Here is a 27,211-nt window from a genome sequence, read left to right on the forward strand (position 1 = left end):
CTTTGAAATGTGGCGTTGGAGGAGAGTGTTACGGATTCCGTGGACTGCCAAAAAAACAAATCAGTGGATTCTAGATTAAATCAAGCCTGAACTGACCCTAGAAGCTAAAATGACTAAACTGAGGCTATCGTATTTTGGTCACACCATGAGACCCAACAAGAGTCACTGGAAAAGACAGTCATGCTAGGAAAAGTTGAGGGCAGCAGGAAAAGAGGAAGACCCAACAAGAGATGGATTGACTCAATAAAGGAAGCCACAGCCCTCAATTTGCAAGATCTGAGCCAGGCTGTCAAAGATAGGACATTTTGGAGGACTTTCATTCATAGGGTCAACATTTTGGAGGACTTTCATTCATAGGGTCGCCATGAGTCGGAAGCAACTTGACGGCACTTAACACACACACACACACACACACACACACATATTGTCACCCTTTAACCTTCTCTTCTCCAGACTAAACAAACCCAGCTCCTTAAGCCTCTCCTCCTAGGGCATGGATTCCAGTCCTTTGCCCATTCTGGTCGCCCTCCTCTGGACACGCTGCAGAGTCCAGTTTGTTAGGATGTGGAACCATCGCTGCCCTGGTCTTGACATAGTAGTACTGCAGCAGTGGCAAACGTTGCAGCACCCCTCTCTTCTCCTTTAGTGGAATCGGAGAAGGAGAAGGTAGTTTCCGGCGCAATGCCTGCAATTGGCAGTTTGCAAAGAGAGAGAGAGAGAGAGAGAGAGAGAGAGAGAGAGAGAGAGAGAGAGGATCCCAGCTTGTTCAGAAGGGATGTGACTCCCCCCCCCTCCCGGCCACACGGGCCGATTCTTCCAGTGGGCGACCCCGCGCCGCCCGCCTCAGCTCGCCTCTCTTCCTCGAGGCCCCTCCGGGACCCCCTCGGACGCCTCCGCTCTCCCCGGCAGGCGCCGCGAGCCTCTGGGGCCGGCGCGCTCGCCCCCTCCGCGACAGCAGCGGCTGCTCCGTTTCGGGACGAGGAGGGGGGGAAGGAGGGGGAAGTGGGCGTGCGGACAGCGGAAGGGCCTGCGGCTCAGAAGGGCTCCTGGGCGCTGCAGCCGCCGCCGCCGGCTCTGCGGCTCGACGAGGCGCTCAGCCCAAGCGCAAAAACCAGGCGGGGGGGGGGGCGGCGACGGAAGGCAGGCGGGGCTAAACCGAAAGGGCTGCAGATCACCACACACGTTACTTCCCCCCCCCTCCCTCACACACACACACACACACACACACACACACAGTCTCCCCTGCCGCCGCCTCAGCAAAGCGCGCAGCCAGCCTGGAGAATTCACGCCTCCCACTATCGTGAGGATATATATATATATCTATATATCCCCCCCCCCTCCCGCTTGGAAGCTGCGTCCCCCGCACGGGCTAAGGAGCCGAGCAGCGCGGACCCTGACCCACGAGCCGGGAAGGGCGCGCCAAGACCGCCGCGCGCGGAGAGCCCAGGCGCCAAGAGGCGCGCGCGCGGAGCCCCGGCTGCGACCCCGGCTCGGGCAAGGCGCCGGCAGGGACCCGGGCAGCGCGCGCGACCCCCCCCCCGGCCAGGGGCCGCACGCCCACGGAGGACCCCCTCGAGGCGCAGCTCAGGCACCCGCCGGGCTCCGGGCCCGCGCCTTCTCCTCCTCGCCCCCTGCGCTCCCAGGACAGCGGAGGCGGTGGCGGCTGAGGGCGGCGCGGGGAAAGGGTTTGGTTTTTTTTTGGGGGGGGGGTCCCGGCGAGGGGAGGGGCGCGGGGCTCCGCCGGGCCATGCCTTTGCGGCTGGCCGCCCAGGAGAGGCGGGGAAGCGGCGCCAGAGAGCGGCCGCCCGTCTGACTGTCGGCGGCGCCTTTTTGCGCGGCGGGTCCAGCCTCCCCTCCCGCGCCCCTTGCCCTGAACTTCCCGGCTTGAGGCGCGGACCGAGCTGTGGCCGGACGGGGCCGAGCCACGATGCGGCCGCTCCGCTGGGGCTTTCGGTTTTGAGCGGGGAAAGAGAGGCGGGGGGGGGGTCCCCAAAGAGCCAAGGGGGTGGCTTAGAAGCGAGCGGGGGGAGAGGCGGGGGGCGGGGAGACAGGGACGCAGAGGAGGGGGAGGGGTGGGAGGGCCGAAGAGAGGGAGGGTGTCCAAGGCCCGCCCCCCTTTCACCCCGCAGGCCGGCGGCTCTGGCTAGCCCCTCCGTATTATGTCTGCCCTCCGAAGGAAATTCGGGGACGACTACCAGGTCGTGACCACCTCCTCCAGCGGCTCGGACTTCCAGCAGCAGCAGCAGCAGGCGCCGGCCCACAGGAAGAAGCGGCAGCGCTTCGTGGACAAGAATGGCCGGTGCAACGTGCAGCACGGCAACCTGGGCAGCGAGACCAGCCGCTACCTGTCGGACCTGTTCACCACCTTGGTGGACCTCAAGTGGCGCTGGAACCTGTTCATCTTCATCCTCACCTACACCGTGGCCTGGCTTTTTATGGCCTCCATGTGGTGGGTCATTGCCTACATACGGGGTGACCTGAACAGATCCCACGACGATAACTACACGCCGTGTGTGGCCAATGTCTACAACTTCCCCTCCGCCTTCCTGTTCTTCATCGAGACAGAGGCTACCATTGGTTATGGCTACCGATACATCACGGACAAGTGCCCGGAGGGCATCATCCTCTTCCTGTTCCAGTCCATCCTGGGCTCCATTGTGGATGCGTTTCTCATTGGCTGCATGTTCATCAAGATGTCACAACCTAAGAAACGGGCAGAGACGCTCATGTTCAGTGAACATGCTGTTATCTCCATGAGGGATGGCAGACTCACACTCATGTTCAGAGTGGGCAACCTCCGCAACAGCCACATGGTCTCTGCACAGATCCGCTGCAAACTCCTCAAAGTAAGTTAGTTAAAGTTCTAGCCCTCTAAACTAATTGGATCTGCACATTCCTCTAGGTTGCATCTTTCTCTCAAATTCATTCATCTCTGTCTCTTCTCTTTTTTCTAGTCTACTTGTCGCATCTCCCTCAACTCATTCTCTGCCTGGTACCTTCCCTCGTATGACTTTTTCAACTTCCAGTGCATTTGCTTGGGAATTCCCCATGAGTTCTTATCTGTCTATATCTACTCCTGTTGTCTCCAGGATGTATAATTACTATCCTGTTCTCCTTGATATAGCACTTAGAAGCATGAGTATGGATTATCTGATTTTAAATCCCAGTTCTAACTTCCTTTTGCTTTTCTCTTCCCCCCGCCCCCAGCTTCTCAAGCTAGAATTCACATTAAGCTCCCTTCCAGCCTTTATGTTTAGGTTTTCTTCTCCCCTCCCTGTTCTTTTCAGCTGTCTGAAATATTTCGCTGGCAGACATTGACTCTTTTTTTTAAATCCTTAAACCCACTAAACCATCTGTTCCTATTTTTTGTTATCTGTTCCTACTGCAGATCAATATATGTTTGTGCATTTGTAATACAGTGAATTGATTATATCTGCTGTTGCTAAAAGAACAAAACACCTTTTCAGACCAATCCTTTGAACAAGTCATAACCCCCTCCCCCATATCATGAGGGTATTTCTTCGAGTTTGTTGGAGGCCTAACTTCAGGAGTGTGGTTTGTGTGCAGTGATGGTATCATTATAATGTGTTGTGTGTAATGTTTAATATGTTGTTTTAATGTTTGTTTTATTAAATTGTTTTATATTGTTTTTACATTGTTGTTACCTGTCTTTGTTCCTGGGATGCCTGGGAGAAAGGTGGGTATATAAGTATTTTAAATAAATAAATAAAAATATACCATCTAAGGTAGGGGTGGGGAACCTTTTTCCTGCCAAGGGCCATTTGCTCATTTATAACATCATTTGGGGGCCATAACCAGGTGTACATCTCACGGGGGGGGGGAGAGGCTAGGGTTGCCAGGTCTCCAGCCACCACCTGGAGATTGGCAACCACCGGGGAGGCCACGCAGAGAAGGCCTGGAGGGCACCCCCCGCTCCCTCCTCCCTCCCCCCTTTCAGGCGGGAGGGCAGCCAGCAGTGGGCCCCGAGCAAACGAGGTGCCAGGGGGGCTCAGCCCGCAGCCTATCCTCAGGGAAGGAGAGGAGGAAGGAAGGAAAACAGAGAAATGGAGGGGGAGAAAAGGACGGAAGGAGACAGACAAAAAAAGAGACGAGGGAGAGAGGGGGAGAAAGAGTGACAGAAAGAGGAAGAGAGAAAAGCCTTCCTTCCCACACACACACATCTGCACATGCTGGCCCCACGCAACTGGGCCCCAGGCTCCCCGCCACCTCCAACAAACACGACAGCACACGCAGCCCCGGGCGACCGCTTGACAGGCGGCGAGAGGGGCTTACAGTGTGCCCCGGCATTCCTGCATGCCGCGACTGTAGGGGGCAGCCTTGGGGGAAGCGTCCCTGTCCCTCCCCCCTCCTCTTGCCGACCAACAGTCAACAAGAGTAGGTCCAAAGGGCGCCGCGGCCCCAGGAACACCCTCGGGGAGGGCCGCGCTGTGCTGTGCACAGCGGCTGGGCCCTGGAGCTCCTGAGGGCCACTGAAAATGTCCTCGGGGGCCGCATACGGCCTCCGGGCCAGACGTTCCCCATCGGAAAGGGGGGGATTTTTGAATATCAATTGACTACCCTTTTAAGACTACTCAAGTGCATTTGATTAAACTTAAATTTGGTCCAGGTCCTAAGAAAAGATATTCATAAGGGCTGCAATCATGTACATAATTAGTTGCTTAAATTGACATGAAATTCTTTCAGTGCTCTAAAAGTGCTGTATAAATTCACATCACTCATCTTGAGAGCCCAACTGTATGGTTACAGCAGTAAGCTTAAAAACAACCTAATTAAAATACCATCAGAACTGTACATTGTTACATAACGGTGAATATAGACTGTTTGTGCCCTCTTGGGTTAATGCAGGTGTAACTCTGCATGGTCTCCTAACCATCAGGAGCACCCAGAGGGTTTATATGCTCCCACCGCTCTCCTTATTATCCCCTTCCTTTGAGCTTTACATCTAACTGGTCAATGTTACATTGGATCTGGCATTTCTGCCAGCCCATACCCAGCACCAAAGCATAATTTGCTGTCATGGTTTGAAAACTGGTTTGGTCCAACTATGGTGACAGTTACATTGCTGCAGATGTAATTTTCACTGTAGCGGCAAAACATGTTAAGTAAGTCAAATGACAAAGTAGTAGAATTTACTTCCTTCTTGGAAATCCCTTGGAGTTTAAATTCCTTTCAGCCTTGGTTTCTGAGGATATGGAGCTCAGTGTCTTCAGTGTCACATATATGCATACTTTGCATGCGTATCTGAAGAAGTGAGCTGTGGCTCACGACAGCTCATACCCTGCCAGAAATTTTGTTAGTCTTTAAGGTGCTACTGGACTCTTGCTCTTTTCTATTGCTAGTGACAGACTAACACGGCTGCCCATAGTGATCTATTTGCATGCATAGTTCCAAATGGGTTCAAGTGGGTTCACCCATTGCTGCCAGCATTGTTCACTAGTTATTACTAGTTAATACATTTTAGTGTGTTGATGTGACCTCTAAGCATGATATAGCTTCATAGCGTGAAGACAGATGTAACATTAAGACCAGAAGTTAGCAGTTTATATAACTAACATAGCCTATGAATGCTCGTTCAGCCAAGGGAGCCACAGATGAAGCTCAAGGGACGCTTCCAGTTCCCAACTGATTAATACACGAAAGAGTGAAAAGTTAATTGTGAAAAATTAAGGAAGTTTGTAATCACCAAGTAAAACTTAATGAGAAGTTGGCCTTGCCAGAGATGATAAACTGTGACAGACAATAAATGTTAAGACATGGGTTCTCTTTCTTCCAGAGGACACACTTAGAACAATTTGAAATGTGTAGGTCCCAGTAATACAGTAATATGCATGGTAGTTCCCACTTTTCAATTTCTGTGTAAAGAGGTAATTTATTTTTGATCAGTAATTGAAAATGGTAAAATGAATTACATGTGAGATACCCTGGTTGATGTTTGTCTAGTCTGTAGAGGGCATCACGGCTACCACATAGCAGACTTTTGTCCTTAGGCTGCAATAACCTATAATAAAGAACAGACTGTGAAACTTAGCCCAAACTTGAATTTAAATTGATTTTTTCCCCGTGAGATCAGATTTGCATTGTATACCAGTTACTGCACTGGTTGATGAAAAGTTGCCCCTATTTATAACATTGAGGGGTCTCTGCATATGATTTGAGACAGCTAATTGCTTTCAGAAATGACAGCAGTTTAAAATACGTGCTCAACTTTATAATAGGGTATTGCTCCTCTCTTCCACTCAGTTGCACAGTTTGTGTAGCGTTCAGTGTCTGATGGGTACGTTATTTTATATATTTAACTATCTATTTTTATTTTTATACTGATATATAAAGGACTTTTGACCCAAAACATCAAAGAGTATTGCCTTTTGCCCTGTTTTTACATAAATGCATTACTGCTTTTTTAAAACACTCCCAACTTGTTACATAATATGGTCGTAGGAGTGTATACTGTGTCTCTCAATTCAGATTCTTAATATATGGGAAAGCTGAAAAGCAGGGTATTGAGAAAAAAACTGTACCATTTGGTTGCTTTTTTTTGGGAAGTAAGAGAATGTGGGGAGAGGAAAGGGTTTTCTTAAAAAGCACTGCAGGAAATTTCAGTAAAATGTAGGATATGCTTTAAAACACAGTCTAGATCCAACAAAAAACCTGATCACAATCTGTTACAAAATCAGATTTATTCCTTCTAAATAAAATACAAAGATCAGAGGGATATGTCTATTGAAAACAATTTTCTATTGAAAAACTTTGGATTTAAAAGATATAAGATAAGGGGATTAATGTCTTTAACATATAAACAACATTATCAAAGCGGTTAACTTATACTTAAAGTAAGGGTCAGAAATCCTTAATAGTGAATTTCACTTTGATGCTAGTGATATAATTTATGAAGTTAGATGCTACGGTGAATGCACTGGAAAAAAAAGTAATTCTCAGGCTGGGAGCAGAGAGGTAAATGGCAGATAGGAAGGACTGTGGTAGTTTTATTTACTATACTTTTTTTAAAAAAAAGTTCGCCCACCAGTCAGAAAAGTAAAAAAATCTTGGGTATCTTGGGCACAGCTATAGAGTTTTCTTACACAAGCCCTGAAATTAAAGGAGCATGGTATATCTCATCAGTTCTTGTTCATGCCAATGGAACTTGGAGAAGTCTTTGTAGATTGTCCCCATTTTGGTAGCATGAGAGATGACTGAATATTCTAAGCCCGAAGATGGAGTATGGAAAGTATTCAGTAACAAACTAATGGAACACAATTCTCCCCAAAATGATAGGAGCTGAAATACATGTGTTTGATTAACTGAAGAAAATTATTTAGAACGGCACTTCCAGATTTCATGCTTGGCAGTATGTTTGGACAAATCCATCTGCCTAATTAACAATGTCTATGTACACTGCAGCTTGTTAAGATATAATGGCGTTATATGTCCAGCAAAGTTGCAAGGATGGTTTGCAGCTGTTTCTGGATACTGGGATTACTTTTACTATTACTACTAGTCACTAATAGACATTGGAATGAATGAAAATTGAAAGGCCAAGGATGCATCAAGATGGCAAGTGTAATATAATAAGAGTATTGGTCAGTGGACAAAGAAATTTGGGTTCTGCTACCCACTTAGTTCACTGTGCACTGGGTATCTTTATGCAAATCACCATCTCTCAGCCTAATCTGGGTCCTGAGAACAAAATGGGACAACCATGTATGGTGTTCTGAATAAAAAATAATATAAATTAAAAGGGCAGGAGGGAGAGAACCAGTGTGAATCATTCCTGATATGGGTTGAACACAAGAAATCTCAACTTAGCAGGAGCCACATGGTCTGTGTTGATGAGGGAACTACAGTGTGTGTGTGTGCGTGTGTGTGTGAATTGCTCCTTCTCTCTCTCATGAGTTCCAACATCCTGACGGAAGATGGAGAAGGGGCAATTTTACCCGGTTCCCTCTCCTTAGTATGGCTCCTTTTTTTTTGTCAAGTCATAGCTGACTTATGGTGACCCCATAGGGTTTTCAAGGCAAGAGATGTTTGGCGGTAGTTTGCTACTGCCTGCCTCCACATCACACTCCTGGTATTTCTAGGAGGTTTCCCATTCAAATACTTGCCAGGGTTGAGGCTGAGAGTGTGTGATTGGCCCAAGGTCACCCAGTTTCCATGGCAGAGTGGGGATTTCAATCTGGGTTTCCCAGATCTTAGTCTGACACTTTAACGACTATACCATGTTGGCTGTCCTAGTCCATGCAAATTCTGTGACTCTGGTAATCACCTTTCCTAGAGTAAGAAGGGACTCTGGAGGAAGGGGAAAACAGCAGAAACCCACTTCTGCCCGAATGTTCCTCTGACAGGTTACTGGATCTGTGCCATCTTTAGCAGCCTATTTCCTTTCCCCACTGTGAGTTTTGCTTAGCTTTTGACCTTGTCATCTGTCAGTGTTTAGGCCATTCTATATTTGTTTTCTGATTATATGCAGATTCCCTGTAGGTAATCAGTATCACTTAAACAAAATGCTACAGATGTCCGGAGTTGCATGGTATGCACAGATGTATTTTAAGGAACACATCATGTTTAAAATATTTATATAAAAACTCATGGTTGTGTAATAGAATGGCTTAGTTACAAAAACATGGCCACTGATATAACCTAGTGAAATTTAATTCCTTGTCTTATTGAAACCTGATATATGTCATCCAAGGTTTTCCTTGATGCTAACGGCATATAATTTCAAAGCTAAATGTTAAGTTTTTAATATATAAACAGAGAAAGACCTAAGTCCGCATTATATGGTCTGATATATTAAATGCTTAGATATTAGCAATGGAATTCTTTAAAGTATCTATTTCCAAATCGTTTGCAATACAATTTCTTATACAAGAAATTCTGTATGTTCAGAACGTATGGAATAGTCTCAGGTTGTGGCCTGGTTCAGAACTAAGTAAAATTGTTCATTTGAAATAAGTATCTGCAAGGAGAGACAAGCCTTTCTCTCTCACAGGTCATTGAACCAGATTGGCCAGAATTGTCTCTAAAAACTTTTGCCTTGGTGCAAAGTATAGTGGGCAAGCCAACAAATAATGGCACAGATCTTCCAACTCTGAACCTCCACAAGTACATAGACACTGAGCAACTGGTCACTGCGTATAGATAGGGTCCTTCAAGCATAGCCGTTTGCATAGTTTGAAAACAAATAGATGTCAAGGCTGTTCATGAATTAAACAATGTGATCTTAGACAAGTATTGTGCCCTAGAGGGCCCTCATTTTCCTTACAGTGTAGGGAGAGGCTTTGGCTCAAGTTATAGAACATCTAGAGCACATGCAGAAGATCCCAAGTTCAATCTCCAGCATATCGAGGTAAAAGGATCAAGCAGCAGGTGATGTGAAAAACCACGACCTGAGATCCTAAAGCACTTTTGCCAGAGTGGACAGTACTGAGCTTGATATGCCATTTGTCTGACTCTGTAGCCCTGTATTAATGTTATGGTGAATGCACATACAATCCACGTACATTGTTTTTACCTGTATAATTTTTACATTACATTCAACCCATGTGCAGCTGAACCCCTCGTTTATTCTGTTACTGGTCCACCACTTTATTTCTAAAGTGAACGTATATTGGCTCTTTCTTACAAACAGGTTTACATGTGTACATTAAAAATGTATGGGCATTCACTGTACTGTGTACCGGGCTCATGTAAGGCAGCTTCATGTGTTGATGACCCCTGCCCTGCTGGCAGGACAGAATTGGATGTATGCTGTCTCTGTTGCTTGTTTTAGCAGCCACATTTTTCTGACAAGCAGTTTTTCACGTCTTATGAGCCAGTGAGCTTTAATTGTAGTAAGATGTATTTATAAATAATTCATGTATGTTCTGTAATGTTTGGCTTCTGCCCTCCCTTCTTCCTTTTAAAACATAGCTGCATAATCATTTGTTTGGATTTTGTGTCAGATGATTGATGGCGCAAAGTGTTGGCAAGGATGTGACTTGCTGTCAGACTGACTTGAGAATCACTGAACTGGTTGCTGATTTTCCCCTCCCTTCTCTCTCTTGATGTTTTATGTAGTCTCGCCAAACACCTGAGGGTGAATTTCTTCCTCTCGATCAACTTGAACTGGATGTAGGTTTTAGTACTGGAGCAGACCAACTTTTCCTTGTTTCACCACTTACAATTTGCCATGTGATCGATTCCAAAAGTCCCTTCTATGACCTTTCTCAACGAAGCATGAAAACTGAACAGTTTGAGATAGTTGTCATCCTAGAGGGCATCGTGGAAACCACTGGTGAGTACTGTGATCTCAAAGCTTACCAAACTGTGTTGTAGTCCACCCCCCACCATTTCAAGTCTTATTCGCCTCCAACCCATCCCCCAAATAAACCAAGACATTATTTCTGATGCTCAGTGCTGCAGGTGATTATTATGGACTTCATCAAGGTGAACTAACAACTGAATGTTTTAAATATATTAGGCACATATTTCACAGATTTACCTGTTTTATGTGAAAGCAGCCTAATGAGATGACAGTGTATTTTCTGTGGGTTGGGGTAGTATTGCTTCATAGCAACTTGCCTTGTGTTTGTATTCAGCTTGTATTGCCTTTCCTGCCTCTCTTACCGGTGTGGGTGTTTTCTTGTGGTGTTTACACACAGTTGGTTATATCAGGGAAACTGAGTTGTGCAGTTTAACTTTGTCTGCCTGGATGTAGTATCTTTTTATATGCTTGCTGCTGGATCCTGATTGATGAATCCTTCATGGAAAAAATACCTGCATGGAAAAAATACCTGCAATTCTTGTAATTCCAGTGGCATCCTTTTTTAAATGTGTTCCTTCACAGCAAGTGCTCCAAAAGTCATAAATACCATCAGAATCATACCTTACAAAGCCCAGTTGGCAGTTGGATTGTAATTGTGGAGAGACTGCCTCTCAAATACTTCATTTACTTAATTGTAACTTATCTACTTTTCTGCTGATAAGTGGGATAAATATAATATATTCTTAAAGGAAATTACCAACATTTTTTATTTTTTATTTTCAAATTTGTCATTATACACCATATACACCATTAAACTGAGTTGGAAAGAATTTCATTGGAAAAAAATTCTTGCTTAGAAATGAATTCCACTGCATTGGTAATGTTGCATATTCCATTGAGATGTTGGGCCTTCTGCAGCAAAAACTCTCGATGGATATAATATTCATATGAAATGGAGCAAATGGATGTGTTTGGTAGAAACAGGCAAATACAAGGGATGGGATAGACTATGTAGAACCTACATTGCACTGGTTAGCAGCTCAATGTATCCATATATTATAATCTGCATGTCTCTGCACCCCCATCCCCTGCCAAGTCAGTGGTGGCTGATGAGGTTTGGAGTTGGTGGGGACAGTTTCTTTTACTCATGCATAGCATGCACCACTACAACAGTTACAGTGGTACACGTGTCTTTAGCACATATCTACAGTTTTCTTGTGAGTTTGTGCATACACATTTGGATAACCGCTGTATGCCAAACAAAAACTGACACTTCCCCCTGTAATGTATTTTTCAAAAAGAATTATCTGCCACTCTAGCAAATAATAACTGATAGTCCCTTTTTGCATTATCACACTAGATCTGATACTTACCCCTGGTGTATTTACATTTTTCTAAATTAAGCTAGGCACCCTGAGGCCAGGCTATAACATACCTTTTGGATTGCCAGCTCCCCCAAAAAAGATGAAGGGCTGTCCCCTTACATTAAAGATTCAAAGCAACAATGATTGTATGTAGAGCCTAACATGCAGCCAACCTGATATCACATAACTCAATTTCCCCTTTGTGATGCCTACACCACTTTTATCATGGTTAATGAAATTATACCAGTGAAGTACTTTGAGCACTCAGATAAATTATATAAATGCTATGATTATCCTCTATACTCAGTACCAAATTCCGTAGTTCTCGTACATGAAGTCTTTCATACAAAATAAATGTAAGAACTTAAAGACATTTCTGCTGTACAGCCATAGTTATAATCTTAATTTTTTTCAACATTCCTTGAAGATGTAAATCTGCAACCTCCAGCCTCCCCTTACAGTCTCCATGTTGGGGACTGTGTGAGATAATGATACACAGACAATACAAAATGCAACTGTCCCAGAACCCTAGTGCAGCACAGGGAAGTCAACTCTGAAGTTATTACTGGAGAAGTCATTCCCCTACCCTCAAACATTTTTTTTACATAATACCAATACCGATGTCATATATATATATATATTTATACTGGCATGCAGGATAGGCATCACCAATATGCCTGATTGTTTTTGCGAGGTATCTGTCACATTCTCAGGATTATCTCAGCTGTGCTAGCACTACTTGTTTTGATGGGTCAGGCTGCTTTTTGTTCTGTGTTTCCATTTTTGAATTCTCCCCTGTGAACTTGCTAAACTTCAGGTGTTATTAATGTTAAAAGTAACAGCTGATAATAAGTGAAGAATGCTTTGATTTGCAGGCAGGAATCCGATGAAAACATACATTTTACACACACAATTTTGTAAACATATCTTTAAAACATTTATATGCTGCTACTTCGAAGACCAGGAGATGGTTCGAAAAATCATACAAGATAAAAATTTTTAAAAATCAAACAAACATAAAATCAAATCTAGGCAATAAAAAACAGAATATAAACCATGCAGACAGAGGTGCAATTGTAGGTCTGAAGAACTCTAATTAGGGTGGAAATGAAGATGAAGGAACTAGAGCTCAGAGAGAAGATTATTGAGTTTGATTATTAGCAATTGGAGAAGGCTAATTAAAGTTCAGTGCAGATACTAGGTAGATACTAGGAGGAGGGAGGATGATGCTGTAAGGGGACAAAGATAAAAGCAGGGAAATTGATTTTATGCATAAGAAACTTACATCTGATTCCTATGCTATATTGTATATTGAACATATGAAGCTACATTAGAATGAATCAAACCATTGGTCCATCAAGTCAGGGGCTTTCCAGTTTCCGGGGGTGGGTGGGCTGGGCCAGGGGCAATGCTATGACATCATAGGGATGAGTCAAAGACATCACAGGGAGGGGCCTCAGTTGCCACTATCTATGGAGATAGGGCCATGGGGGATTTAGAGAGGGGCTCCCCAGAAATTTCTGCCCCCTGGGCCTCCTCTAACAATGCCCCTGGGCTGGGCCAAACCTAGGAAATGGTGAGAGTTGGCCAGTGGTTATAGTGGTATCTCAGCACTCTCCTGGTCTGTCCTGTTTTTGAAATTCACTTTAAGGATACATACCATGTGCATGGAACTAATGGTCACAAATTTGACACTAAGAGTCTCAGGTAGAGATCTTTCACATTACCTACTACCTGATCCTTTTAACTGGAGATGTCAGGGATCGAACCAGGGATGTTCTCATGCTGAGCTGATGCTCAACCACTGAGCCAGAGCCCTCCCCTTTGTTTCAGCAAAGTTGTGCATGGCTAAGGGAAGAAACAATACCAGTTACTGTCTGGTTTACACAATGTCTATTCTGGTTTACACATTATCTTGTGGATCTATGGCAGCACAGTTGTCGTATGGGTCTTCACAGACTGGGTAATGGACCTGAATGTGCTGTTGTGCTGGCTTATGCAATATTTCCAGTGCTAACATTTTAAAAAATTTGCCCACAATTGTAGCACTTACAAATGTATGTCAAGAAATATTTTTTCACATGGATACTAGTTTTGGATAACTTCTTTCATATCCAAAAATCTTTGTATACATTGCTACCTCTTTTGTGAAGTCCAAGATCGACAGGCAAAGCTTCTAAATTCTGAACAAAATAGGTTGCTCTTCATCACGTGAAAAAATTGGAATGCATGACTGGAATAAATTATGCAAAGTAGGCAAATTTTCTCACAGTTTACATGCTTTAATTTGCTTTCAAGTTTGTTGCAGATTAGGCATTACAAAGCAAGAACTGGAGGGAATGTGCCATATCATGAAGACTCAGAAATATGTAGACTTCCAATTCCTAAGCGTTTAGCAGAATCTTCACACACATTTTTGTGTTTTTCCTATAACCATGATGAGGGCAAGAGATTTGATTTGTTAAAATGAAAACTTAGTTTTTCATGATTCCACAGTTGTCAGTTTTGCATTGGAGACCGTGTTACAAAACTTATTAAAGTATCATTTCCCTTGCACCAATGGTTTCTTCGCCTTCATCGTCCTGTCCCTAACAAAGTTGAGAGTTGGGTTGCACAAAGAGCAGCCTGCTGATGTGGGTCTCTGGATGAAGAGTCAGAGCAGAGAAGACAAATGCTGGTGCAGTGCAAAAAAAGTATTGTATTCTACACAAAGATTCCTATGCACTTTGCACTCTGCTTTGTCAGGGAATCTATAAATTTTCATCAGGATGTTCCCACGTTTTTCTTCTCTGCTTTGACTCTACGTTGGTGTGTCCCCCTGCTTTCATCTCTGGATAAAGGCCACAAACCATATTCTGGAATGCTGTGTGTGGGGGATTCTTTCCTTCCTTGACACAACAGTCTTTTTCACATGCTGTAGTGGGCAGTTCATGCGTGGAAACTTGTTTCTGCACATGCTGTTCTTTTCATTGGATTGGTGCCATGACTTTTTAAATAAACATTACTTTAAAGGGTTAGATTTTTTTTCTACAAAGCTAAATTGTTGGATTTTTTTGTTTGTTTTGTTTCAAACTGATTACTGAAATTAATGGAATTGGGTTATATTCAATAGGTATATTGCCAGTGTCCTCAATGGCATGTGTATGGTACCTCTTGCATATACAAACAGAATGTGACATGAGTAACTTGAGAGCCACTGTTTAGTGGTTAGAGTTTTGGACCAGGATTGGAAGGACCTGGGTTCAAGTCCCTACTTTGCCATGAAGCTCATTGGGTGATATTGGGCCAAGCTTACCTACATAACAGGATTGATATAAGGATAAAATAGAGGAATAGAGATCACGAATGCCATCTTAAATGCCTTTGAGGAAGGGCAAGAACATTTTTGTAAGAGACAGTATCAAAAAATACTGAAAGCACTGATGCAGGCAACTAATTGACTTCCTTCTAAAAAGAGCTTCATGTGGAATTAAAAATACTAATTAAATTGCAGAAGTATTATTTAATGAAAGTTGCCATGAATAAACATGGTTGTAATGATATTTACTAACTCATTACAAACATTGCAGCCACTATTATAGATAGTCATTCAATATGCGCCTTGCTTCATTTCCAGCAGTTTCTTTTATGGAAGTTTTTACAGTATTTTGACACCCTGTGAGTTAGTGGAGTCAGACTGTTTTCAGTTTGTTTCAGTTAACTGAAAAGACTTTGAAAGCAGAAATAGAAACTGATATATATTTGGTATTCCTTTGCCACATTCTGCCCTGGATCTTGTCAAATAATTTTTTTGTACATAGTTAACACTTAAGGAGGGTAGGTTGGATCTAAAACTGGTTTTCTACTAGCAGTATCAGGGTGATTTTTCCTGATTCCTCCTTCCACTACACTCTTCCACACTGCATCCTGTACTGCTCCTAGCCTCTGAAGGCGGGGTTTCAGGGTAGGGGTGCTGTGGGCTGCTATGGGAGCATGGAAGTTCCATTATGCAAGCACAGCTCCTCTTGTGGTACTTCAGATCCAGCTCAATACAAAGAAGGCAATTAAGTTCACTTTGCAAAATAATTTAGTCGAAGCTGTCAGAAACAAGTTAACAGAAACTAAATGATGCTTGGGAACAGAAAATAAAACATTTAATCTTCCGTTCTACTACAATGGTTGTGTTTTCCAGTAAATGTTGTATGCAGCAAGAACTGATTTCGTAGATCTGAATATTTCATTTAGCTTTGTTCATATTAAGGATTAAATTAATTTGTGGAATACCCCAAACCCAGCATTAATTAAGTTACTTAATTATAGGGGTGCTCACATGAAACATTTTCAGATGAATTTCAGATCTAGTCTTGAGGATATCATATTTTTCAATATTTTAGATTTTTGGAACTCTTGTTACTTTTGAGGGGATTTTTTTCAGGTATTTTTTGGATCCTAAAAATTCAAAACCATGTAAGCAGTTGCCTCTTTGATTTCCGCACCCATAAGTGTCAGCAAGAACTCGGAGAGAGGAAGGGAGAGGAAGCTGGTCTTGTTAAACTGCTTTTTGAGGGCCCTTTTCCTCTCTGTAAAATTTAAAGGGCCATTCTTCCTACCTCCATAGAAAACAATGGTCATTTAATATTTAAAGGAGTGGCAGGCACTGATTAACAGTTGATCAGGTAGACCTGGCCTCCCAAGCTAGGTCTACTGCCCATAGGAAATAATGGCTCCACCATTTCCTGTGAGTGGTAGGAAGAAGAAGACTCGGTTTTTATATGCCGACTTTCTCTACCACTTAAGGGAGACTCAAACCAGCTTACAATCACCTTCCCTTCCCCTCCCCACAACAGACACCCAGTGAGGTGGGTGGGGCTGAGAGAGTGTGACCAGCCCAAGGTCACCCAGCTGGCCTCCTGTGTAGGAGTGGAGAAACAAATCCAGTTCACCAGATTAGCCGCTGCCACTCATGTGGAGGAGTGGGGAATCAAACCCGGTTCTCCAGAGCAGAATCCTCTGCCTCCTGGGCCAGGTCAACACAATCTGCTGTTAGTCTGTGCCTTTGGTCCCTTTAAATTTTAGAGGGCTGTTATTTTCTGTGGGGGCAAACCTGGCCTCTAGTTTTAGAAACCGTTTTGAAATTGTTGGGATTGTTCCTCTCAGACTATTCATCTTGAGGCTTTTTCTCTGGTGCCCCTCTTGAAATGGAATGCATTAGAGACCTATTCATGCTAAAATAGATCCTGTTGCACAAGCTCAAGCTTTATCAATAGTGTCAATGTTACTAGTGAATGGATTCCTGAGGGCCAAACAACAGAAGTGAGAGGACCACAGCATGTGGCATTGCTTTGTATTCCTTGTATTGTAATGCCTGTAATCATTATTATTATTATTATTTGATAATATGCTTTTGTGTTCATTCTGTATACTTGCTTTTATGGAAAGGTTAGGCCTAAAGTATAAGAGCTGGTTTGAAATACTATGCATTCATGTGCACACACACATGAGGGCTTTGGGAAGGTGGCATCCAGGAGCCAGGAGCCAGGAAATCAGGCTGTCGGTGTCTGATACAGCCTTCCACCAAGACACTGCCCAGAATTACCTACGGCCTAAGGAATGTTCCCTGCCCCAGATCATGTAACCAATTAAGTTGCCGCCTCAACCCCCACTGATAGGCCTATGCTAATCCAAAGGTGTTCATTATTGGATCTTTGTATGTCTATGCTCTGTATTACGTGTATTGTAACACCCCTGACCAGAGGTTATAAATGTTGTTGTAATCTTTTGTTCTGTGTGTGAATTTACCTGCTTGTTTGAGGTAAACACACCTGACTGCATTTATTTTGGCCTTAATAAACAGATGGTTTAAATTTCCAACCTCCGGCAGTATTGCTGACCATTGGCTGCCCAGTAATACAGAAGCACTTCAGTATATCTTGGGTTGTAATTAAGTACCATCTTACCACTTTCTACTGGTGCAAGTATCCTTCCCCCCCTCCCCATGCATTGATTACATTGCCAGCTTTTTAAAATAACAAATTATTTTTTAGTGGAGAAGATTATTGATTTTTAAGTAAGATAGCAAATAATACATAAGATCTTGTTTTGAAGATATTCTGATTTTTGAATCTAATAAGTTTTATTACCACTTAGTATAGGTTAGTATTGATTGTTTTATTACAGTATTGCATTTATTATACCAATCCAGAACATTATTGATCACATTTCATATGTGTTTGCTCTCTGTTGCTACTGTGAAATGAGAGTGGTATCACGGACTTTAAGGGGACACAATCTTGAATAAAGTGTGCCTGAGAATGTGCTTTTTTAGCTTTCAGATCTGTAAGCGTGTATTGCTCCTTTCTTATTGTTCTTATTGTCCCAACCTTGAGAAAAATAGTTTATGAATAAATGGCTTTATGCCCAGACTAAATCTTAGAATAACAAGAGCAAGCAGAACACTATCTGAAACAAGTATTACTCATATTTCAGAGGAAACAAATTAGATGGTTTAATAAAGTCATGTGAAGTTCATTTAATTAGCCATACCCTAATGCCCCTGAATCTCTCAGATTGGAGTTGTAGTGAGACTATCTTATCTTTTCTGAAGATGTATGCTTTTAATTTCTAATTTCATTAGCATATGCTACCATTTTTTATCATTGTGATTCTTTTTTATTTAGACTGATTTTAAATAAAGATCTCAAAGATAACTGACTGATTTTTGGGTGGGATGTAAGGTTTTCACTTGCATCTGTAATAAATAAACATTTTTACCTCTCTGCCATCAGAGGGCTGATTCCCAGTCAGATATTATTAGAGAGAGTAATCATCTCAATATAGCTTTGTGGTTTAGTGGTTATTGCATTGCTTTGGAACAGTCAGAGAAACTCTTAGAGTACAATCCTAAGGGGGTAGTTGTGGCGGGCTCAGGGACGGCGCAGCTGCGCCACCTCCTGAGCAGCTTCACGAAAATCCCGTGAAACTGCTCCATACAGTTTCATGGGGCTGCACCACCACTTTTACAGTTGCAAGTTTGTGCCAGCAAAAGGAGGCATTCCCAGGGCAAAAGGACTCATTGAGCTGACTAAAGTCAGCCCTGCCCCCAGGAATGCCCCCTTGGGTGCCAGCTTGAGCCCTTGCACCGGGCAAATGCTGCCGTGGTGGCAGCACTGGCATGCATGTGTGGCACTGCTGCATGGCTCCCCAGCATAAGTAGCCCTGCGCGGCATTAGTGCCTGTTTAGCTGGCGTTAGTGCCTGTTTAGGCGGCGCAAGTGGCACGAACTCTGGTGCAGGGGTCACACTGGCTCCAGTCCCCATTTGCCCCCCCTTCAGGATTGCTCTGTTAGTTTCCACGTGCCTGTTTTAAAGTAATGTGTCTACCATGAGTGGGATAAAACTCTGTAATAATGGTATTCCCACCCTGTATGTGTGTTGTGTGTTTGTGTGTATGATGGTATTTATGACCTGTATGCCCACATGTAATCTGTGGTATATTGAAAGTACATGTAAATGTCACTGAATTTTTACTCTTCAAACTACTTAACATGGTAACTAGAGTTCATTTTTCAGGATTTACAAATGTGACGATCTAGGGTTGCCAACTTTGAAACTGGTCCTTCTAGCTGTCCCGTTAATGTCAGTTTGAGCTGCAAGAAATTATCAGGTGGTTTTATTTAACTCCATGCCATATAAAGCTTCAGTGTCCCATTTCTGTTCATTAAATCTTTATTGAATGGACAGGACATTTTTTCCTTGTCTAATTGGCAACCTTAGTGATAGCCTGAATTTTCTTTTACACTCTTGTGCCCCTACTACAGACAATGCTTTTAATAATATGGAAAAACATACTATCTGTATAGCTTCTAAATCACCTTTAAAGGTCATAATCTTGAAGGCTTTTCAGAAAAGCTTGTAAGCAAGGGCTATGGTGCAAAGATACTATACCATTTTATGATATTTATGATCAAACAAATGACAGGTGGGAATCTCTCGGCTTCTAGCATCTTTAACATTTTTAAAGTATTTGTTTGAGAACAGTGCTCAAAAAGAGGGTGGAATATGGTGAGATGCCACCCCACTTTTTCACTATCCTAGGATTGGAGTAACATCATATCAATATTATGAAAGTCAACAAGAAAATGTTTAATGGTCACTCCACTTTCTTAATGGAGAAAGATGAAACTGTTCTGGGGCAAGGCTAAATAAGAACGGAAATAGCTGCCTTGGTCCCATTCTATCTAGGTTGCCCGGGTCAGAGATGATTGTGGAGCTGGACAAGGGAGAGATGAGCACTGCAGAAGCAAGAACTTGGATAGGCAGATTCTGGGGGCTTCAGTTATTGTAGGAATAGGAAGCCTGCCTCTGCAGGGCCTATCTCTTCTCGGTCCAATCCCACAAATGATTCTGAACTGGGGGAAACTAGAAGATGGAAATAAGCTTTGCTGGCCTTTCCCTGCCATTTCAGTAGGGTTGCCAACTCCTGGTTAGCAAATTCCTGAGGATTTGGGGTTGGAGTGGGGTTGCCAACCTCCAGGTACTAGCTGGAGATCTCCTGCTGTTAGAATTGATCTCCAGCCAATGGAGATCAGTGCACCTGGAGAAAATGGCCGCTTTAGCAATTGGACTCTATGGCATTGAAGACCCTCCCCAAACCCTGCCCTCCTCAGGCTCCACCCCAAAAACTTCCCGCTGGTGGCAAAGAGGGACCTGGCAACCCTAGCTTGAAGCCTGGGGAGGACAGGGTTTTGGGGAAGTGAGGAATCTCAGCAGGGTAAAATGCCATACCTCAGCAGGGTATAAGTCCACCCCCTCCAAAGCAGCCATTTCCTCCAGGAAAAGTGACCTCTGTAGTCTGGAGATCAGTTGTAATTCTTGGAGACCCCCAGGCACCACCTGGAAGTTGGCAACCCTACATTGCAGTGAGGTAGTGCACACAATTTACGCAAGAGTATCTGGAAACTTTAAAAAAAGATCTGTGATTTCTAATAATAGATTATACTCATTAATGTTTTTGACTTCATTTATGTATTCTTGGTAATGATTGATAACTGACTTGCTGGAAGGATTTTAAAGTGTGAATACGTAATTCAAGCTTCTTAGCAAGTAGTTTATGCAGCAGTGATATTTCTAAAGATGGTGAATGGACCACAAGCTAAATTGAGCCTGTCCTAGTTTGAATGAAACCATCCCACATCTTTTTTTTCCCCTTCCACTTTAAGCATTGATTTAAAGCAAGGGCTGAGGTGCTATGTCCTCCCTCTTTATATGACCTAATTAGTGACATGCAGACTCCTTTTATGGTTATTATTCTAGAGTTGTGGCTGTGTTAATTGGTTGCAGCAAACATAAATAGGAATCTTGTGGCTAAGATGTTTTTACATTAGCATGGGCTTTCATGGACTAGGGACCACTCATCAGATGAATCACCCTAGGATAAATACTTGTAGTCGTGGAGGTTTTTCAGTTCTGTTTATTTCTGCAGACTTCTTTGTTTCCAGTGTCTGTTACTATTGTGGGTGGGAAGAAGAGACAAGTTTACCTCCCCCACTTTTTATTTCCTTCAACAACAACAAAAACCCAAAGAAAAAAACTTAGAAAAAGGATATACATAAAGTCAAAAATATAACAACAGTGGTGGAAAACCTACACATAAGTTTGTATAAACGGTTTCCAAATATCAATTTGCAATTTCAATACCTTTATTGGCATACTAAGTACAATCAATAAGAATAAAACTAGCTACTGTACATCATTTTACCTCGTCTCTTAATTACATCACCAAAAAATTGGCTACAGATTCGATGGTCTCAGGACTTCGGGAAGATAACAACAAGTTCATCTTACTTTCATCAGCTTGGTTAGCATAGTTTGATAAAATAGGGTTTAAAAGTGCAGCACGAGTTTTGCAGTAAAAAGGACCGTACAAAAGAATATGGTCAGTACTTTCTATCTCTCCCATAACACAATTACATACTCTGGCGGAGTATGGAATTTTCTTTTATCTCCCAAACAGAATGGCAGAAGGGAGAACATTAAAACGGGCTAGCATATAAGCTCTCCGAAGGTGGGGAGGAGTAAGACAGGAGAAATACTCCGGGGGAGAATTTAATAGCCCCCATCGTAGTGATGAGCATCTGCCAGAAGCTACACTTCTAAGTTCTTGCCTCTCAACATCGATGATCCTTTGCTTAATCAAGGTGTATGTTGCTCTCTCAGAGAGAAGCGCCATATCCTCAACACATAGCCCCAATGATGTAATTTTTTTCTCAATTTGAGAGGACCATACAGATGTTTCTAATTCAGAGAGCATATTCGCGATGAGATGATTGATACTACTTCTAAAATGTAATCGTAGCCAAAATTTAATTGTTAAAATCCATGCTTTTGTCTCTTGTCTTCTTGGTTTCCAAATATCTAAACATAAGTGCATAAGCAATTGCCCTCTATATGCCATGCTTTACATTACATTTATTGTTACAGCCATTGGCCAGCACAAAACAACAGAGCAGTGCCATGCGTTCAAATGTTGATAGAGTTCTAAGGTCCTCAATCCATTGATTTACTGGAAGTGGGCTTTTATCTTTCCAGTGTTGTAATATGAGTCTTTTAGCTGTAGTAAGGGCATGGAGGGCCCATTTTCGTTGACCTTCAATTAGCCTCAAAGAGACAGGCAAATAGTTTAAAAGTACATAGGCATCTTCCAAAATCAGTGAACACTCTAATACAAAATTGATATGAGTAATAACTTCTTCCCCGAAAAACGGAATGACTGGACATGCCCAAAGCTAATGTTTAGAGGATGCGTCCTGTGATTTTCAATGCCAACCATTAGATACTTTACTCAGTCCTTTGCTAAAGAGTTGCTGTGGTGTCCAGTATATTTTGAACATAATTTTTTGCTGAATAAGTCTCAACTTAAGATTGATGAAAACAGTGGCGGACTGGCCATTGTGTTAGCTTGCCCAATGGCAAGTGGGCCCTGTGGGCCCCTGATGAAGTGGGCTCCCTTAAACATTAAGCAATATGTTAAAAAATAAAAATTAATAAAAATTCAAAGATAGCCTTATAGTTGTGGGTGGGCCCCCTTGTTTCCTGGCAACCAATATTTTTAGACCCAGTCCGCCACTGCATGAAAAGAACAGGCATAAACCTTCTTTCAAGGTGCAACCTTCTGCATGGTTTTATGAACCTATATGCAAGGGTGTAAGTGTGTTTGTGAAGTGCTGTCAAGTTGCTTGTGACTTATGGCAACCCTATGAATTAATGACCACCAAAACATCCTATTGTTAACAGCCTTGCTCAGGTCTTGCAAACTGGGGGTCCTGGCTTCCTTTATTGAGTCATTCCATCTCATATTGGGTCTTCTTCTTTTCCTTCTACCTTCAACTTTTCCTGGCATTATTGTCTTTTCCAGTGGCTCTTGCCTTCTCATAATGTGACCAAAGTACGATAGCCTCAGTTTAGCTTCTAGGGAGAGTTCAGGCTTGATTTCATCTACAACTCCCTGATTTTTCTTTTTGGCGGTCCACAGTATCCAGAAAACTCTCGTCCAACACCACATTTCAAATAAATCAACTTTCTTCCTGTCTGCTTTCTTTACTGTTCAGCTTTTACACCCATACATAATAATGGGGAATACTGTAGTATGAATTAGGGCTGTCGATTCGGTTTGGCCCAAATCGAAAAACAGCCGAATTTCCCCCTATTCTTGATATTGGTTGCCAACAACACACCTTTATACTTAAGAATCTTTTCTAGCTCCTTAGTGGCTGCCCTTCCCAGTCTCAATCTCCTTCTGATTTCTTGGTTGTAGTCTCCCTTTTAGTTGATGGTGGAGCCTAGGAATAGAAAATCTTGAACAATTTCAATTTCTTCATCATCAGCCTTAAAATGGTGTAATTTCTCAGTAATCATTACTTTTGTCTTGATGTTCAGCTGTAATCTGGTTTTGGCACTTTCTGCTTTAACCTTCATCAGTAGTCATTTCAAGTCTTCTATATTTTCTGCCAGTAAATGTGATGTCATCTGCATATTTCAAATTGTTAATGTTCCTTCCACCAATTTTCACTCCACCTTCATCTAAATCTAATCAATTTTTTCCTTATGACATGTTCTGCATACAGATTGAACGGATAGGGAGATAAAATACATCCTTGTCAGACAGTGTTGTCAATTGGAAACAATTCTGTTTCTCCATATTCTGCCCTAACAGTAGCCTTTTATACAGAGCGTAGATTGTGCATCAAAACAATCAGATATTGTGGCACACCCATTTCTTTTAAAATCAATCATAGCTTTTCATGATCCACACTGTCGAAACCTTTGCTGTAATCTAGGAATCACAAGCTGACTTTCTTCTGAAATTCTCTCGTATTCTCCAGTAACTACTGTCATTTTATTATTATTATTTTTTATTTGTGCCCTACATTTCTTTCCAGTAGGGACTCAAAGCAGCTTACATCAGTCTCTTCTCCATTTTATCCTCACAAAAATCTTGTGAGGTACGTTAGACTGAGAAAATGTGACTGGCTCAAGGTCACCCAGCAAGCTTCCATGGCACATGTAGGGGATTCAAACCCAGGTCTCCCAGATACTAGTCTTAACCACTACACCACACTGGCCTTCTGAATTTGAAATATAATTGCTAGTGCCTCTTCTTTTTCTGAATCCAGCTTGAACATCTGGCATTTCTTGTTCCATCTATGTTAACAGACTTTGTTGTAGGATTTTCAGCATCACTTTACTCGCGTGAGAAATTAATGCAATGGAGTGATAGTTGCTGTAGGGTACTTTTGGGGAAAATGGAGCTGGAGAGTTTATGCAGGGGCTGAGGGAACTGGGGCTGCTGCATTTGTATGGCATACAGAGGGGCTCTGGCTCCCTGGATAGCAAACAAGTGCTCTGCTGAGGGAATTATATGAATGACAGGAATTTAAATGGCAGACAAAGCCTGAGTAGGCCATTGTCCATTGTATGATATCACTTTAATTGCTGCGTTTTTACTTGCACCGAAGCAATGTTGAATGGTACCATAGGACCGGGTTTCCAATGAAATAGACAATCTGATTGTATACTACCAAGGTTTTCACCATAGCAGTTATCCTAGTATCCTGAGTGTGAGGAAGGGTGCCAGGGCTGGACAGTTCAGCGGGCTTAGAAGTTGAAATGGAATATATTTATTTATAAAACTTTTAAGCTTTTAAAGTTGCATACAAAAGTTGAAAGCAGAATTGAAAACAGATGAAACAATACAAGGAACATCTCTTAGCCATCTTAAAATGATTTTTGTAGGATTTTACAAATTTAGGGTGGCAGAATATACTGTGTCAGCCTTGCCTATTCTCTCCTCCCTCCTCACACATCTTCTTGTGTAATAGTCTTCCACTATTTTGTCACAAGATTTAGAGTTAGCTCTCAGCACTAGAATAAAGGGGTGTGGAGGGAAAATAGCACTGGATTCTTAGTAATCCCACTAGTCCTCCCGTCCTCCCATTGCATTGAGCCCTGTGTCTCCACTCAGATGACCAGTGTGCAAACTGTATGGTATGGGTTGGATATATCAAGACAGGATGTTTGTGTGCACATGGGATGTGTGCTAACTTGGTGGAGGTGAATGCATGGTGGCAGTGGAAAGTGATGTCAAGTTACAACAGATTTATGGCAACCCCGTAGGGTTTTCAAGACGAGAGGTGATCGGAGGTGGTTTTCCATTGTCTGCCTCCACATGGGCTGAGAGAGTTGCGAGAGAACTGTGACCGGCCCGAGGTCACCCAGCAGGCTTCATGTGGAGGAGTGGGGAACCGAACCGGGTTCTCTAGATTAGAGTCTGTAGCGCTTAACCACTGCACCACGCTAGGAGGTTAGATTAGCAGGTTACACATAGATGGGGTGTGCTAAAAGTAGTGGTCACACACATCGCCTGTACTCACTCAGGTTGTGTACAGGGCTGCGGCTTCTAGTCTGTGGGAACAGGGCATTTGACTCTTAAATTGCAATGCAAAGATTTCTTGAAACATGTTGGATTTGTTTCAGTGTAATTATTTTAGCAGGTATATGGTTAGCTATTTCTAAGGCAAAGCATATGAAAGCCATATTCCATTGCTCCTGTTCACATGCAAAACTAGCTGTTTGTATTATGCTACAGTTTTGGGGATGGGATAATTTTTCCTGCAAAGAGTACTGAATATATTGCTACCTTATAACTAAGATTATTTTAAATAGAGAAACTATTTTAGAACTAATCACGGTGTTTGTATCACCCTGCATTTTTTTGCTTTGCCTTTGATTATAGAATTCTCCAATGAGTGGAAAAATCTTTCATAAGAAGTTCATAAGAGTTACCGTGCAAGTGCGGAGCCAGACGCACCAACGCGCAGGCGGGGAGGGAGGCGGGGAGGGAGGCGGGGGGGGGCGAGGAGGAGGAACGCGCAGCCTGCCTGCATTCGCTCAGCCCTGTACCACCCTCAGTCTGGGCTGGAGCGCGGCGCGGCTGCAGTCGCGACGCCGGAGCGGGTGAGCAGGAGGCGGAGAAGGACGCAGGGAGAGTGGCTGCCCCGGCCAGCCGGCCAGCCAGCCACCTGCCTGCCTGCCTTGTGCCGCCGGCGGAGTGCGGCCGAGCGCTTCCCTCCGTGGGCCCGGTGCGCCTGGCTCCGACTCCCAGCTGGGCAGCGAGCGCCCTCTCCGGGCTCGCCTCCCCTCCCTCCTCCGGCGGACATGGACAGAGCGGAGGCGGCTCCCCAGGCAGATTCTCCAGTACGGCTCGGAAGTTTCAGCACCCGCCCTATAAGACGACACCCGGCGTATAAGACGACCCCCGACTTTTGAGAAGATTTTCCTGGGTTAAAAAGTCGTCTTATACGCCGGACAGTACGGTACTAACTTTTCAGTCTGCCTACATATGCTAACACATATGTGTGACCCATTAGGAGTCTGAAAGAGGAGTCTTTTGTGACCCATTAGGAGTCTGAAAGAGGCTGGGGGAGGAACAGTTTACAAAAACTTCCTGTTTGGTTTCCTGGAGATAATGATTACTGAAGGTGAATAGGCATGACTATTTTACAGCTGGATCAGAAAAAATGAAAACCATGCAAGGAAAAATTTAGCCCTGATCAAATCTGTATCTGCTGTAGTGAAATTTCTGCTTTCCTTTTTTGTTTCTCTCTTTTTTCTGAACTTGAATGTACAACTCAGCAGACAGGTCACAATACAATAAACGTTATGGCAAAATAAAAAGAGATTAAGTGGGCTCATAGTGCAATGTCATTTTGAGTGCAACTATATTGTGAAGTTGTATTCTGTTTATAAAATTGACTTGCAGACAGTCAGCCTCATGAACAATGGATCAGTTACAGATGCAATAAAAGTGCCATGCATAAGACTAGTGGTTTCTTCCTCTTCATTTCCTAAGCGTTCCCAAAGTGCTTCTTTATCCAGGTTGACCCTTCTTGGTTCTCATGACACTCTTAATCCCAGGATCAGTCTAATATGTCAGAATAAACAGAAGAGCTCTTGGCATTTATACTGGTCATTGAATTTAAATGGAAAGGTATCGATGGACATAGCCCCAAATTAGGAATGGTCCATGTACCGATTCTCTGATATGCAGATGA

General features: G+C 43.1%; 1 protein-coding gene across 1 annotated transcript in view; it reads left to right on the forward strand.

Annotated features, from left to right (window-relative positions):
• The first annotated feature begins 2,159 nt into the window (after positions 1-2,159).
• The window catches only part of KCNJ3 (potassium inwardly rectifying channel subfamily J member 3), a 143,215-nt gene continuing 118,163 nt past the window's right edge, over positions 2,160-27,211 (forward strand). Inside the window, exons 1-2 of the mRNA XM_056861048.1 lie at positions 2,160-2,846; positions 10,075-10,291. Coding sequence (XP_056717026.1) covers positions 2,160-2,846; positions 10,075-10,291 — 904 coding nt within the window. The remainder of the gene's footprint in view (positions 2,847-10,074; positions 10,292-27,211) is intronic.

The sequence above is a fragment of the Euleptes europaea genome, chromosome 15 (assembly GCF_029931775.1).
Source record: "Euleptes europaea isolate rEulEur1 chromosome 15, rEulEur1.hap1, whole genome shotgun sequence".
Lineage (NCBI taxonomy): Eukaryota > Metazoa > Chordata > Lepidosauria > Squamata > Sphaerodactylidae > Euleptes > Euleptes europaea.